This window comes from Zosterops lateralis (assembly GCF_965231275.1).
Source record: "Zosterops lateralis genome assembly, chromosome: 1".
In the NCBI taxonomy this organism is placed as follows: domain Eukaryota; kingdom Metazoa; phylum Chordata; class Aves; order Passeriformes; family Zosteropidae; genus Zosterops; species Zosterops lateralis.
Window position 1 is genome coordinate 67,529,710 of NC_139762.1, and position 14,692 is coordinate 67,544,401.

Below are 14,692 nucleotides of genomic sequence, written 5' to 3' on the forward strand. Positions count from 1 at the left end.
TGTCCCCTTCCCACATAAGCTATACCCTATGGGGTCTTGCTGGAGACAACAATTTCTTTCCTGAGCCCCATTCCAGGTTCCCTGAAGGTGCAAAGGAAAAATGAGTTTAATTGCTCATATTCTGCCTAAGCAGTCACCAGGTAGCTCATTCCACTTAACCACCTTCCTCAATGTTTGTCAAGCACTTTTGATCAGGTAAACCCCCTTAAGACACAAAATGAATGCACACACATGTGCACATGCACAGAAACAAGTGCAACCTTTCTTGCATGCTAAAAGTTATGGCTCACATAGAGGAACCTGCCTGACAAAGGAAAGTCAATATCTAATACGACACTGAAAAAATTAAGATGTCTAAAAGCCAGTGAAGAGATTAAACTTCGTTGATAAGCTCCACCTTTTCCAAGCTGCAGGAAGAATGCACAAGAGGACTGGTGCTGTGGCAGAATGAGTGAGTAGAATGCTTGCCTTTACACATATTCACCCAAAAGTAATGCTGATTACTAAACCTCTGCGGCCCCACTGGAAAGGGACGCTGTGTTCTTACAACATTTTATTAAAATGCAGTAACTTTATTTTAAAGTCAAGTTTATTTAAATTTGTAATGAAAAATGCATCGAGTTTAAAGTCACTTCTCTGAGTGCAAATATATTTCAACTGACCTGTGGTTAGAAAGTTGAGAAATAAGGCATGGCTTTTGAGAAGATTTTCAGACACAAAAAGAGCACATGCATTGCCACAGCAAGGGTTATGATTCTAAATGATTAGTAAGGAATTGAAAAAAAAAAAGTCAGGAAAGACATAAAGAAAACAAAAGTATTGACCTAATGCTTTTGAAAGCAAGGATGTTACAGTGTACACAGCACAGATATTCCCAGACACCTTTTCCCTTGGGCATTTGGATATGCCTTGCTTCTTGTGATCTGATTATAAAAACCACCAAAGGATAAATATAAATTATTCCTAAATACCAGTGATGTACTCCATGCTCTGTGTTTAATGAGGCAAAAATGACTTCTCATTTCCACAGAACAAAGTAGGACTCACAGGGAGAATCACCAAAAGGGATGGCTCTCTGCTACTCACTTCCACACCACAGCTCCTTACAAACCCCTTTTGAAAGCATCAGGGTGAAGAAGTGATTAGCCAGATGTTTTCCTTCAGCAGTTCTATGTCCACTGTGCAAAAACTGCATTTTCCTAATGCTTCTTTCCCAGCCTCCTGATGGCCTACTGAGCTAGTTGGTTTCACAGTGCTCATCTTCCCCCATTTCAATCAGATATAAGACTGCAAAACAACTAAAAACCAAAAAATGTTTTTTCTGTTATCGCTTTTCCATTTGAGCAGTTGCTACCACAGAAATGATGTGACAGCAAGTGGAACTGATGGGAGAATCCTTACTATTGTTGTGATATTTCTTTGATAGTAAATAAGCAAGGTTCTATCCTGGGAAAGGAATCCAGTGATTTGGAATGACCAAAATGGTAAAGTGGATTCTCACACCAAACCCAGTAATTAACACTTATGACTGCCTTTTGCAAAGGCTGTCCATATTCTGTCTGTCCTCCCTACCCAAATATCCTATGCCACAGGCAAAATCACAGGCAAAGGTAAAAAGAGAAGACATAAACCTCAGAAAACAAATTGTCAATGCATAAAAAAAAAATGTGTCCTGAACTTCTCTAAAAATACCTGGCATGCCTGCAAGGAACAGGTAAAAAGCTGGTATAAGTCAGCAGAAACCAAACTTCTCAGAAGATACTAAGAATTTTCTCTTTAGCAGTGCTGAGCACCTGCAATTCCTGCAGAAGGCTTTGGTTGCTGCAGGCATTTAGTGTTTGCCATACTCAGAAGTCAGATTTTCTCCTTTCTGATGGTTTGGTTTGTATATTTTTTTTCATTATGCTTAATAATAATGCTGAGATAAATAGCTCAGTGGAGTAAAATACTGTACCCATCAACAATTCATATAAAAGAGTTATATCTAAATAAACAATGCAAGTATTTGGAAAGAGTCTACAGCAATATGAAGATGTATTTTTTCCAAATACATAGCATAACAATGGAAACAAAGTGCACCCCATATTTTATTTTGGCATATAAAATACTGTTGATTGTATTTCCTTTTCTGCTCATTAAATGCACCATTCCAGAGAGTTACTCTTTAAATTGCAGAATCCCCAGAACACTTGAATGTGACTTACACAAAAATAAGCTGGCATTGTGAATCTTACAGGCACATGCAATACCTAAAAAAGTCCTTCTTCCCACCTAACAACCTATACTTCTTTTTTCTCTCTCCTTCCTAAAAAACATAGAGATTTCCAATACAACAATAATGACACTTCATATTTCTTGGCTATAACTTCACATAATGCCCTGGACTTTGCTATGCTACAAAGGAATTATTTTTCTACCCTTCCCAGAGCTAATCTGTACCATCTCACCATGTGCAGAAATTTACCCAGGCAGGTAACTGGTGGTTTTGAAATATTCTTATGACTTCCAGTGCCCTTGATATAGCTGGGTTTCCTTCTTGTCTTTGGAAAACTGCCCAAGTGGCAGTGGAAGAGGCTGCCCAGGGAACTGGTCAAATCACTGTCCCTGGAAGTGTTCAAAAGGTGAGTGCATGTGGCACCTGGGGACATGGCTTAGTGGTGAATATGGTGGTGATAGCACAACTGTGGATTTGGTGATCTAAGAGGTCTTCTCCAGCCCTAAGGATTGTATGATTCTATGACTCTTGGCAAAATCCAGTATTTTTGGTTTCCAGAATAGCCAACTTCACTTCTGCCAACCCTCTCCCCCTCCCCCATCTCCCTCCACTTAAGTACTAAATTCACACAAATTACAACCTCTAAAGTTCAAGACTCATAATAAAACACCAAGGTAGTGCAGCAAGCTAAAACTTTAAAGTGCAATAGGCAAGATGAGAGAAACAGAAATAAAAGGCTCTACTTACTTGTCCAATACTCAGAAGAGGGACAAAAGCCTTTAATTTTTTTCTGTCAGACAGACCCTGAGCGTTCCTAAATCTATACTCTTGTTAAAGAGTAACAACACTTAGAAAGAGAAAACTACAGGGAAGCCCTAAGCTGAGAACAGACCAAGCACAAAAAGGCACAAAAAGTACACTAAGCATTTCAGTATGCAATGACAAAATGTAAAGAACACTGAAATCTCTACAAGCAGAATCTTGGTGCAGAACAGATATTTCTTTAATGTGTTTATTTTACAAGAATCAGAAAATGGGTTCACGCTTTCTGATTTAGGAGAACAGGTTACATGTGGGAATAATTATGCAAATTGGATTTAAAACTTGTGCACAGACAGGAGAATGTAATTAAACCTCAAAAGAGGAGATTTCTTCCCATTATTAATTTTTCTAAAACTGCAAAGCCAAATCCTCTGCAGCACATGCACCCCAAAGCATTACTTACTTGTCACATTTTGTTTTAGGTTGTCACTGCAGTAGTTCATGTGTCTCTCACACTAGCAAGATGAAGGAAATTGATGATTGGTATGGTAAGAATAATACAGTTCTTCACAACTGTGCCTTCTGTTGTTTGGCTATTCTCTGTAGCCTAATTCATATTCTGATCAGAGAAGTGGTAGCTGAAAATCAGGGGGTTTTTATTAACACCATGTACTTCAAAAGGTGCTTCTATTCATGCATACACACATACAGAGATTGTTCTTCCCAGCCCTCAATTCCTAGGGAGAGTCCACAGCTCAGCTGCAGTGTCTAATCATGCTACAGATGATGGCTGCAGAGGCTTAGGCATGATTTTAAAGATCACTTTATCAAAAGCTGTTTGCAAGGTGTATCTTTTACATTTAAAACATTGGCACCAGTGTTAAAAGAACTATCAAATAAACTCATGTGTGACAACCCTTATTTTTTTTAGCTAACTGAAAAAAATGAATAAGAGCTTATTTCCTACTAGTTTTGAGATTTCCCCCCCTTTATATTTCTGTGGTTGTGTGTACACATCAGCACATACCTTAATCTCTGAAGACACATACTCACTCACACAGTGTGTGCTTGGACACATTTTAAACAGAAGTTTATTCTTACATCAAATGCATAATGTATACTCACAAAGACATATTTAACCCTGCTACAGGCATGCACATATTCAGATTGTGGTAATTACCTAGGACTGCCAGCCAGAAACCAAGGTCCCATTAGGTACACAGAGCACAAAATGCTAATTCCTGTCCTGAAGATCTTCCCACCGTAAGGTAATTTGGAGAAGAGATGTCACGGCAGGAGGTACAAAACAACTCCAATTGTAAACAGCATCGAAAACAAAACTGAGTCACTCTTCAGGTCAGGGCTAAAGACTAAAATCAAGATGTTTCCTGTGCCATCCTCCTAACCAGAATTCTATTACTCACAGTGTAATTAAAGCAATATTGGAAAACCATTGGAAATGTCTAAAGGTTACCCTCCTTACTAGCTACATACTTTTGCAGACAATAAACTGAAAGCTCTGAACATCTGTGGATTCCTGTCAAAGTCACTAGCAGCTGGTTCTCACAGCCTCACACAACCTATACGAAATCTATTGTTATTTTAAATTTCCACATTTACTCCTTCACCTAATATTAATTTAATGTAGGTTTTAGCATATTTATCACTGCTGGAAATTGCTCCATGGCTTATTGAAGCACTTTGTATAACCATTATACTTCATCATTTGGGATGCAATAAAGATCGGTTGATATATTCAGCTGCAAAATTACTCATTTGTGAGCTATTTGTTTCAAAGAGCCTCAGCCAGTCAAATTGCAAATATATGAGGTTTAGAGATCAGAGCAAACCACTGTAACATATGGTTTTCGAAGCTTATTGCAGTTTTTGCTAAGTAATAATTTAGATACTATCAGGTGTACTTTGACTAGGGTGCATTGGCTTCTGCCTAGGAAAAAAAAGACATCAGCAGTAAAATGGTTCTAATGTCAGTAACTGCACAGTGCAGCAGCATTCATAACTGCAAAATCATTTTTTAACTACATCACATAGAAGTGATGCAGTCCAAATGCAGTCAAGGCTACAGTACCTTCTTTTTGTTTAAAAAGAAATTGGAAATAAGACCCTGGTGGTCTGTTCTCAGTTGCTGGGAATGTCTTTCCCTAGTACTGAAGGACACACCTGCTGGATATATTCACCCCTCACCTTCTATACTGCCTCCAAAAATGAAAGTGGTGTCTCATCAGTTGTGCTGATAGCATGAAGCAACCCTGAGAAGTGGATCAGGGAACTGATACAGCTTTAAGGAACTGCAGAGGAAAAAGCTCCCTGATTCATCTCACAGTGTAGCCACAGAAGTAGCTTCTGTGGTACATGTGGAACAGCAAAGCAGAACAGCACATGGGAAACAAAAATTCCCTATGCCTCTCATCCTAACACTGTGAAAAACAAGGCTCTGGGAGAGACTGGTAATGAACAGCCCAAACCCACCAAAACCCTTCAAATGAAAAGTCTCAACTGCTGTCTCTGGACCTAGAGTCAAGAGAGGACATCTGCCAGGTGGATACACTGGTACCCCAAAATCCCCTGTGGCACTTGCTAGGTTTGATAGTAAAGTCCTGGACCTCTCACATAATTGAAAATAAATAGGAAACACATAATTACATCCAGGTTTTAGAATTACCTGCCATGACAAAAAAAAAATTATTGGTGATTAAAGTATGTGTTAGCACAGACAACTGAAAGTAAGGATGAAACATTTTTGCTCTCTAAACATATATATACATATACACACATACTCCACCCACTCTAAACAAATTCCAGCTGCGACAGTTGTGCACAAAGCAGAAAACTCCTTTTGCTTTGATCATCAGCTAAATCTAAACTAAATGTGCTACTGGGATGAGACAAGTTAACAAAGGTGAACAAGAGAGTTTTCAACTATTCTAAGACTGTGAAAACAACACAGAAATACTTAAAGTATTTTCAAGGAAAAACACCACTCTCTTTCTCTCTTTCATAGGCGAAAGAGAGGGAGAGAGTGGTGGTTTTGCTAATGAATGTCATGGGCTTGTCTGTACATCCAACTGTTATTAAGGTGGCTGCTAAATGGATGAAATGGATTTACTTTGCCCTTTGGTACTTCAGCAGACAACATAGTACATAAGATAAATATCACTAACTAATCTAGGCAGAAAGGGCTATTGACATTTTTTATTTATTCATTTTATTTACTTAGAAAAGTACAAGCAGAAAGGAATTAAACTACTCCTTGATTTGTTCAGGTTCAATGGGAGGCATCAGTAAGACTAGATTGCAGTGGGTGGGTGGAGGGATGGAAACAGGGTATGCAAGAAAATCTGCATCATTGATATTAGCTCAGGGGGCAGCAGCTACATTGTTGGGAACCAAATCCCTTGTCAGTGCTTATTTTTACCAAGAGTTTCAGTAATATGCTCTCAGGCACATTATGGTGTAATTCTTGGGTGGCCCCATACAGGGCCAGAAGCTGGACTTTGATGATCCTTGTGGGTCCCTTCTGGCTCAGGATATTCTGTGATTCTGCCAATATCATCTCAGTACAGCCCTCATAATGGGCCTGGGTTCTGACACAAGAAGTGTTTCACAAATCCAGAAGGAAAATTGCATGTCCCCCACACTTATCTCAAAACTGATGATAGTACTTTAAAAACTTGCTTTGATAGCTGGCAGTCATAATTTTTGTGGTTCCTCACACTTGTTGATCTTTCAAAAGGAGATCAAGAATAGATGTGTACAGTACAAAATCCAGGAAAACTTTCTGATTATCTCAAAAAAGACTTCTGCATCAGTCTCAACAGTTTTTGCCTTAAATCTACTCTCCTGTGTCTTTCTTCCCTTTTCATTCTATTCCCTCCAATCTGCTTAAACTTAAACTTAACTTTAAACCAGTCTTTTTCATATTGCCCCTAATGTTCAAAGTACAGCACTTCTCTCTTCTATGTTTCTTCCACTTTCTCCTACATGAGTGTATCAGTGCCTTGGCTTTTTTGTATTCAGTCCCACGTGACTGTCCATCCCATTTCCTCAATCTGAGCCCCTACTTTTTTCTTTCCTTACTGTGTTTTCAGCCAATTTTCTTTAGTTCAGAATAGGAATTCAAGTGCTGTTTACTCTCCAGAATTTTGCTTGTTGACTTTTTTTACCCAAGTGTTGATCAGTAAAACTGGCTTAAAATGAAGGTTTTGCAAACTGACTTTGTGGTTTGTCAGATTAAACTCTTCTTGCTTCTAACAGTCATTTTGAAAGTTTCCACTCCTTCAGCCCTGCAAGGTGCTGATCACTCTCAGTTGGACCTCAGGAAATGTGGAGATCTCTGACCTGAAGCTATTTAGGCATTTGGGTTATGTTTGACTGAGCATAGGAACTATCCCAATGATTTAAATGGGACTGCTTGCAAGTTTAAAGCCCAGCATGTGCTTCAGTACTTTGCCTGGCTGGGGCCAGAGGGCTCAGGTTCCCAGAGCTTCAATACCAGCACGGCCTACAAACGATACAAGATAGAACATCCTGATGATCAAGTGATTTCTAACCCAATCATGCAGCATCTCTGCAATGAAGGAGGTATTTTTGCTCACTTTTCATGCATATCCAACACTAAAAAAGGAGTTTCATGATGCTCTGCAGAGCAGACAGACAAACCTGAGATGATATACAGCACTGTAAGGTTTTATTGACATTTGCTTAAGATGATCTATGTAAGTCACTCTTAGATATTCAACCTTCCCAAAGTCATGCCAGTAAAATGTTTATGCTACAACATTATCAATCTATTCTCTACTGTACCTCCACATGCAGACACATACATTACATATCTTCAATTACATTATAACTAATTAGACAATGAGTCACAGTTGAGGCTATACCTTATTTGTTGAAACATCCAAGTTAAATTTACATACTAATGGTTGCATATTTGGCTTTAATAAATGCACTATTAGAAAATAAACATAATAAATGAATAACCACTTTAGCATGGAGTTACCTAATCTTGATGAAAAGTATCTGAAAATGCAGCAACCAGGGAATTCATTTAATTTTAATTTGAAAATAACGCTAATCACAGACTAAGGAGGTAAATATAAATTATATGGAGGAGCATCCTAATGATGGATCAGACAGACCCACCCTGTGCAGTGCATGCAATAAGATCAAACTGGTTGAAATGGATAGCATATATTTTAGATGGTCTCCTTCTCAAGCATGGAATAAAGGATACAGACTAGGATGCTTTAATTTGCTGAAGTTTCCTTTTAACTTGACAGTGCATTTTATTTTCAGCATCTTCTAAAGCTTCAGGAAAAGCTCTGTGTCTTCCAGCAACAATCAGGCTTATGCACAGGGATGATTAGTGTCCCTGAAAACTGAAAAGTGCATAGTAAGGTAGAAAAGTTGGATTGTCTAATGGTGTGAACAAGAGGGCTCACATACACAGTAAACAGTGCAAACTGGGCTACTGTGTAAATCCTTTGTCATTAGCACAGGAGCTTAATTCCTACAGCACACTGAGCAAAGGCAAATGGGAGCAAGCAGGCCCAGCCTTTGCTATCTTGCACGGAGGAAGAGGAGCCTGCTTTGATTTCCTTTCCAATATAATGAATTGCTTCTTTCCACACAACTACATCTTTTTGATTATGTACTTTTTCTCATCTCTGCTATCCTTGACTGTTCACTTTCCAAAGCAGAAAGAGTGTCCTGGATTAGGGCCACATACACCATTCTGGCTATAGCTGTGCAGGAGGTGAACACTGTAAATTCAAGTTGTTTGTCAAGTCTCCTGACCCCATTGCCAAAGGCTACTATCCCCTCAGGTCTCCCAGCAGAGCTGCTCCAGGAGCTTTGTCTCTTCTGGAGCCATTAAAATGATCCTGGTTAGAAAGTCTATTATTTTGAGTTTTGAAGCTACCATGTAGTTTTGAAGGAATTGAATTTTGAGGGACTGAGTGTGCCAGCATACACTAGGAAGGAGAAGCCCTGGGAGATAAAATCTAGGTGGTGCTAGCCTTATTGCTGATATTGCAGAATATTACAGATAATGCAGAAATGAGGAAATCAAGAAGACAGCAGTACCCATAATCTCACAGAGGGAGTCTATAGTTTTGCTAGAAATCTGATCCAGATTCCCTAGCAGTGCCAGAGCAGCCATAATCATGCTTCTGCTTGACCTCAGTGCAGGCCACAAGGCTCCTCAGCAATCGAAATAAATAACAACTTAAAACAACAGCAACCAGAGACACCAGTAGCATCAAATCACAGTGACTTTGTGAAGGGAGAGCACATCAGGAGTCACTCAACAACATGTGCCACTTGCTTGCTTTGGCAGCAAAATGATGGAGGCTCGAGGATCTGTCCCGATGCCAGAGGCCTTTCTTTTTAATCAACACCTCTGGGCACACCACACTACATCTGAACTGTGAGGGCCTTCCTTCTCTAAATGTCATTTCATATTTGTATGTTTCCTTGAGAGTTGTAAGACCATGGACTTTTTTGTTTGATTTTTTTTTTTTTTTTTTTTTTTTTTTTTTTTTTTTTTTTAATTTTTTTTTTTTGTAAGAACGCTGGCTCAGCATAAACCACAAAGTGATTACATGGAACTGTGCTCAGGGCTCTGACAGAGATGTAACACAGAAGACTAGATCAGAACCAAGCCATTTGTTTTATTACATTGTGCCTTGCAGGTTCTTGGTCCTTCCTGCCCTGTCCATCCTCAGCCTTTCATTTCACAGCCTGAGCAGAAGCCCTACACAAACAATTGACAGCAAGTTACCAGACCCTGATCCCCACACTGCTGTGACTTGTGTCAAATTATAGCTGGAGTGATTTGCTAATCCAAATCCAGGCAATAATCTGATCTGTGGGGAGAAGCACTCTAACAACTGCTGTGCTGAGTGGCCACAGTGGTACAAACACTGTCAGCTTTTCCCAGCAGCTTTTTGACCTACTGAAGCCTGCACACATGCATTGAGCAACTGATGACACAGGGAAAAGTCTGACACATTCAGGCTGGTAAAAGGCATAAGACATATACTCTAAGTCCCAAGAAAATGCTCCAACTAAATGCAGTTTTTAAGCAATAGTATATTTAGCCCAGCTAAAGGTTACTGCTATGTAGTGTGGACTTTATGCATTTGAAGAACATTTTAATAAAGACAAAGAAAAATACTTATGTTGGTGGATCATATTCAGATTATAAGAAAGGATTTGGGGGGGTACCCAAAGGTTGAGAGGTCTCTCTCAGTTAAGCACATAAAGGGTGGACATTTACCTGGACCTTCTGAGCCGCAGGATTCAATTTCTGTCGTGAAAGCCTCTCAAAACACTTGGTCTGTCTTTGTTCAGTTCAGTCAACTGAAAAGTACTGCATGGCCTTGCATGCAGAAAATCTGACACTTTTAAAATATCCATTGAGATTTCTTACAACATCAACACTGGAAGACAGGCTAAAAGTTTTCTTTCAAATATCGTATGAATAAACCATGTGATTCATTAATTATGACTCTTTAGCAAGTAGACAGGAACAGAAGGTCTGCTAAGTTGGTTTTAAAGCATACGTGAAAAATAACATAGAACAGAAGAAAAAAATTGAGATCTTATGGTAGCACCAAAGAGTATTTCATAGTATTTTCATTTGAAGGGTCATTAACCCTTTATAAAGCAATGCCAGTATGTACGAACAGGAGAGAGCTCAAAAAAGCTCAATGTAAGATACCAAATGAAAGCTGGATATAGACTTGCTTTCAAACAGAAACCTAAGCTTGCCTCTATTCTCTTATATGCAGATACAGAACTCAAAAATGTGAACTAAAAATTGAGGAGAATTACCAAAACTGAAGAGGAAACATCCAAGTCGAGTAGGTGTAAGTGTATGTATGTATTAAAAGCAAAAGGAGGAAAAATGAAAAAAAAGGAAAAAAAAAATAAAAAATAAAATAAACGAGAAATAATAATTACAAAGTCCCTAAGCAGCTTTTGATACCAGAGGAAAAACATGGCCCATACCCTTTTTTTAGAAGAGTGAAAGAACCAAAACTAAGGCTACCAAACAGCACCAACTAAAAATATTTTTTAAAAAACCACTTTTAGCTTCCTAGAAACCATGTACTTTCCTCTGAGCTTATCCACAGTAACCTGTGCCTTTGACATCTTTAGATTGCTTCACTACACCTGACTTACTTAAAACTGAACATGAAAACTACATACAACTTTGAGAAGCCAGACACCCAGCCCTTTCTTTGACTCACCTTCAACGTCGGTCCATAGCATTCCAATAATCTGGCCCTTTCCCCAAAAGCCCAATCTACTGCTAACATCAGACTGAAGTTTGGATTCACAATTTTAAGGCAAGCAAGAAATTTCATCTTAGCTCCATGAGATTGTAATCTATAAACCAAACCAGAAGCTTGGAGCAAAGCCAATCAGAAAGATAAGGGCTGAAAAGGAGACTTGAGCATTTCTTACTGAAAAGAATAACAAACATTCTGTAGGAGACCAAGGAAACCTACAAGCAGACACACCTTCAGGAACAGTAGCAAAGCCCTGGCTTTCTGTAAGATAACTAACTACAAGCTGAATGCACTAATTCCAATTATCTCTAAATAAATAAAAATAAAAATAAAAAAAAAACAACAAACCAACAACAACAAAAAAATAATCCCCAAACCCTTACTCAAACCAAAACCACCAAAACTATCTCCCAACGATATTTTGATGGTACTAAACAAGATATGTGAGAATTGCTATGAATTAAAAACAAATGGATGGAGGGGGCTACTGACATGGAGACTACACAAATGTCATCTATCACTGTTGATTTCCTCTTTAATAATTACAATTCTTAAAAAAAACATAATCAAGCGGTACACAAAGAAGGCAAACAAAATGGTAAAAGGCAGCTGCAGAAGGCATTTTACTGCTTTAGTGCTTCAGACTTTGTCAAGCATCTGTGTCAGCTCAACTCCCCCAAAGACCAGCTGACACCACCTGACTTGAGCCTCCCCATGCTCCTGCTGAAGAGTATTATGGAAGTAGCATTTCCACTCAATCCACTCATGCCTGAGTGCTTTGCAAGTACAAAAAAGCAAGACGAGGTTGCTAACTACAAAAATCACCTCAGCAGAGGAGTTACAAAACAAATACAAGCTGAACCTGCACCCTCCCCTGCAATAGCCAGAAGAAAAGAGGTGACATTGAAGACAGCAAGGCACATCCACAAAGAATTTGCCAAAGGTTAACTTTGAAACTCACATTGACATCAATGATTGTAGAGTGAAAACAATGGGGAAAATTGAGAATGTGTTATGATCTTCGAATGCTCTGCATCAAACACATATTTAAAATGAAACAGAATCATGGACACAACTCAAGGACGTAACCAAACCATAATATAACCAAACCACAGGGCTAAATCAAACCCAATTCTGGATATATTTAAAAGTTAAATATGTGCTTAAGCATTACTCAGAACAGGGATGTTGACTGGGTATCAGCAGGAACTTACAACATTATCTGGTTGAAAAAAATGTTATTTTCAAAACCTGGATTTTACTGCAGAACATCAGAGAATCATGATAGCTGTAAAGCTCTTGCTTTAAAGCTAATCTTCATGTGACACAGAATCTTAATTATGTGATATTCGTTAGGGATGCGCATACATCACAGTCAATTATTATCATATATATGTTATTTTACCTGGAACTTTATTTTTTGCCAAATGTGAGGCCCAATAAATTGTTTCAAGAAGCGTTCATCTTCACTCCAGAACAGTCGGATGTCAGGGATATCGTACAGGATCATGGCCAGCCTCTCCAAACCCAAGCCAAATGCCCAGCCAATTTTATCCTGAGCACCAGCTGCAATACACAAAAAAGATAAAAATTCAAGAGCTAAGTTCACAACATGGAAAATTACTGATGAAATCTTCACCTTTTTATTAAGGAGAAATAAAGAAAAAGGCAAAATGGCAAACCAGAAAATCTTAAAAATAACTGCCAAATGAATGACCTAAAGGCTACAGGACAGATCTTAAATCAAAAACTGCAGCAAGACTGAGCACATCACTGAGTCCAGGAACCAAAACTGGCAATAAAACAAAGCCACAGCCTTGACAATTTGTGTCCAAAGTTTCAGACAGGCTTGAGAAATGCTGCATAATGCTATACATCACTATCCTTTACTATGCTTAGAGCTGAGTCTTTCCTCACTTAACTCTGCTGTGTTTTATAAGACACATAACCATGAATCCCCCGTTCAGAGTATTTTCCTTGGTCTGACAGACCAAGTCAAGCCTATAGAGCATTAACATCATTACCAACATTTCAAAGGGCCATAATTGCCTCTTTTGAGGCTTCTGGAAGGAACAGAGCAATGGGATGTGAGGCACCGCTGCATTAGTATCACACCTCTGACCAGGGAAATCCTCAGCTGCTGTTTCTGAGAAAAGCCACTGCTCTCATAAACAAGTCTCTTTTATCCAGCACTACATATAAAAGGACAAGAATGTTTAATAAATAAAAACTGTACAGATATTAATGATGCAACATTTCTGTCAGGAAAGTAAATATTCATACCTTCCTTCATTTACACGGCAGGAGCACTCATTCATTCAAACAGAGATCTTTTCAACACAAGAAACTTGGTCTGTGTTTAGCCATCATCCTACTGATTTTGAAGCAAGCTGAGAGTCCAGAAGCCCTGGCAAAGGCTCAGAGCTTTTAAAAACTTTAACAAATGGCTAAAAAAACATACACGCTGAAAGGATGTGTGCATGTGTGATAGACTTGACTCCGCACCATCAGCACTTGCAGTGTGCTCCTGAGTGACACAACATCATTGCACATCTCACCAGGGCCACCAGTGCAGCTACACAGCCCCACCTGTATCGACTTAAACTAATTTTTTGGAAACTTTGAACTCAGCAGCTTCCCCATCTTCATGCAGGAGGCTGGAAGCACAAGTCTTCTTTCTGAGCCTTGTCTCTGCTACCAGAAAGGAAAGAGCTCCTGTTATTGGACACTGATGACAGACATCCTGAGTTATCCTGTTGTGTTCAGTGCTGAGACTAAACGGGCCTGAGTTCTGTTCAAACAGAGAGAGGCATACCAAACTTGGGAAGAGACATGCTCATGACTTCAATTCCATTAATTCACTTGAACTTGCCTATTTTTCTGGAATAACAGGTCCTCAGTAGAAGCTCTCTGTGTCTCACATGCTGCATCAGCAGTATTGCAACTGCCACAGGAGTTACATCAGCTTGTTAAGAGTACTTCATAGAGGAGTGAGGATGCTCTGCCTGTCCCTTCTCATGTGCTCAAAGGCAAGATTTTGCTCTTTCTGCCATTTGAAACCAGACAGTTTATCAATTGAACAGTGGAAGTCCAGGAAATAGAGGACCGGGTGTGAACTCAAAAGGTACCTCATGGCAGAGCTGCTAAAACAACGCTTAGACCAACCAGCAGACTGTAAACTAATCTGACTCTGAAAACCTACAATCCAAACTACATTACGTGAAGAATGGCACAACTTGCTTCTGTTGATTTTTAGAGAAAGCAGAGTGACTACAAAGAAACTGAATACAAATTGAAATTTGTATTTGGGTGGGATTTTGAGCTTTAGATTTAAGCGTAAACCATAAACTGTTTCTCTTCCATGCCGAAAGTTCTATTTCTTTCCATTCACCAG

At 39.0% G+C, this 14,692-nt stretch overlaps 1 protein-coding gene across 2 annotated transcripts in view; it reads right to left on the reverse strand.

Moving 5' to 3' along the window:
* Positions 1-14,692, reverse strand: part of FARS2 (phenylalanyl-tRNA synthetase 2, mitochondrial) — a 229,026-nt gene that overhangs the window by 81,266 nt on the left and 133,068 nt on the right. For both annotated transcript variants that reach the window (XM_083875630.1, XM_083875631.1), the window contains one exon: positions 12,704-12,864. In XM_083875630.1, coding sequence (XP_083731756.1) covers positions 12,704-12,864 — 161 coding nt within the window. The remainder of the gene's footprint in view (positions 1-12,703; positions 12,865-14,692) is intronic.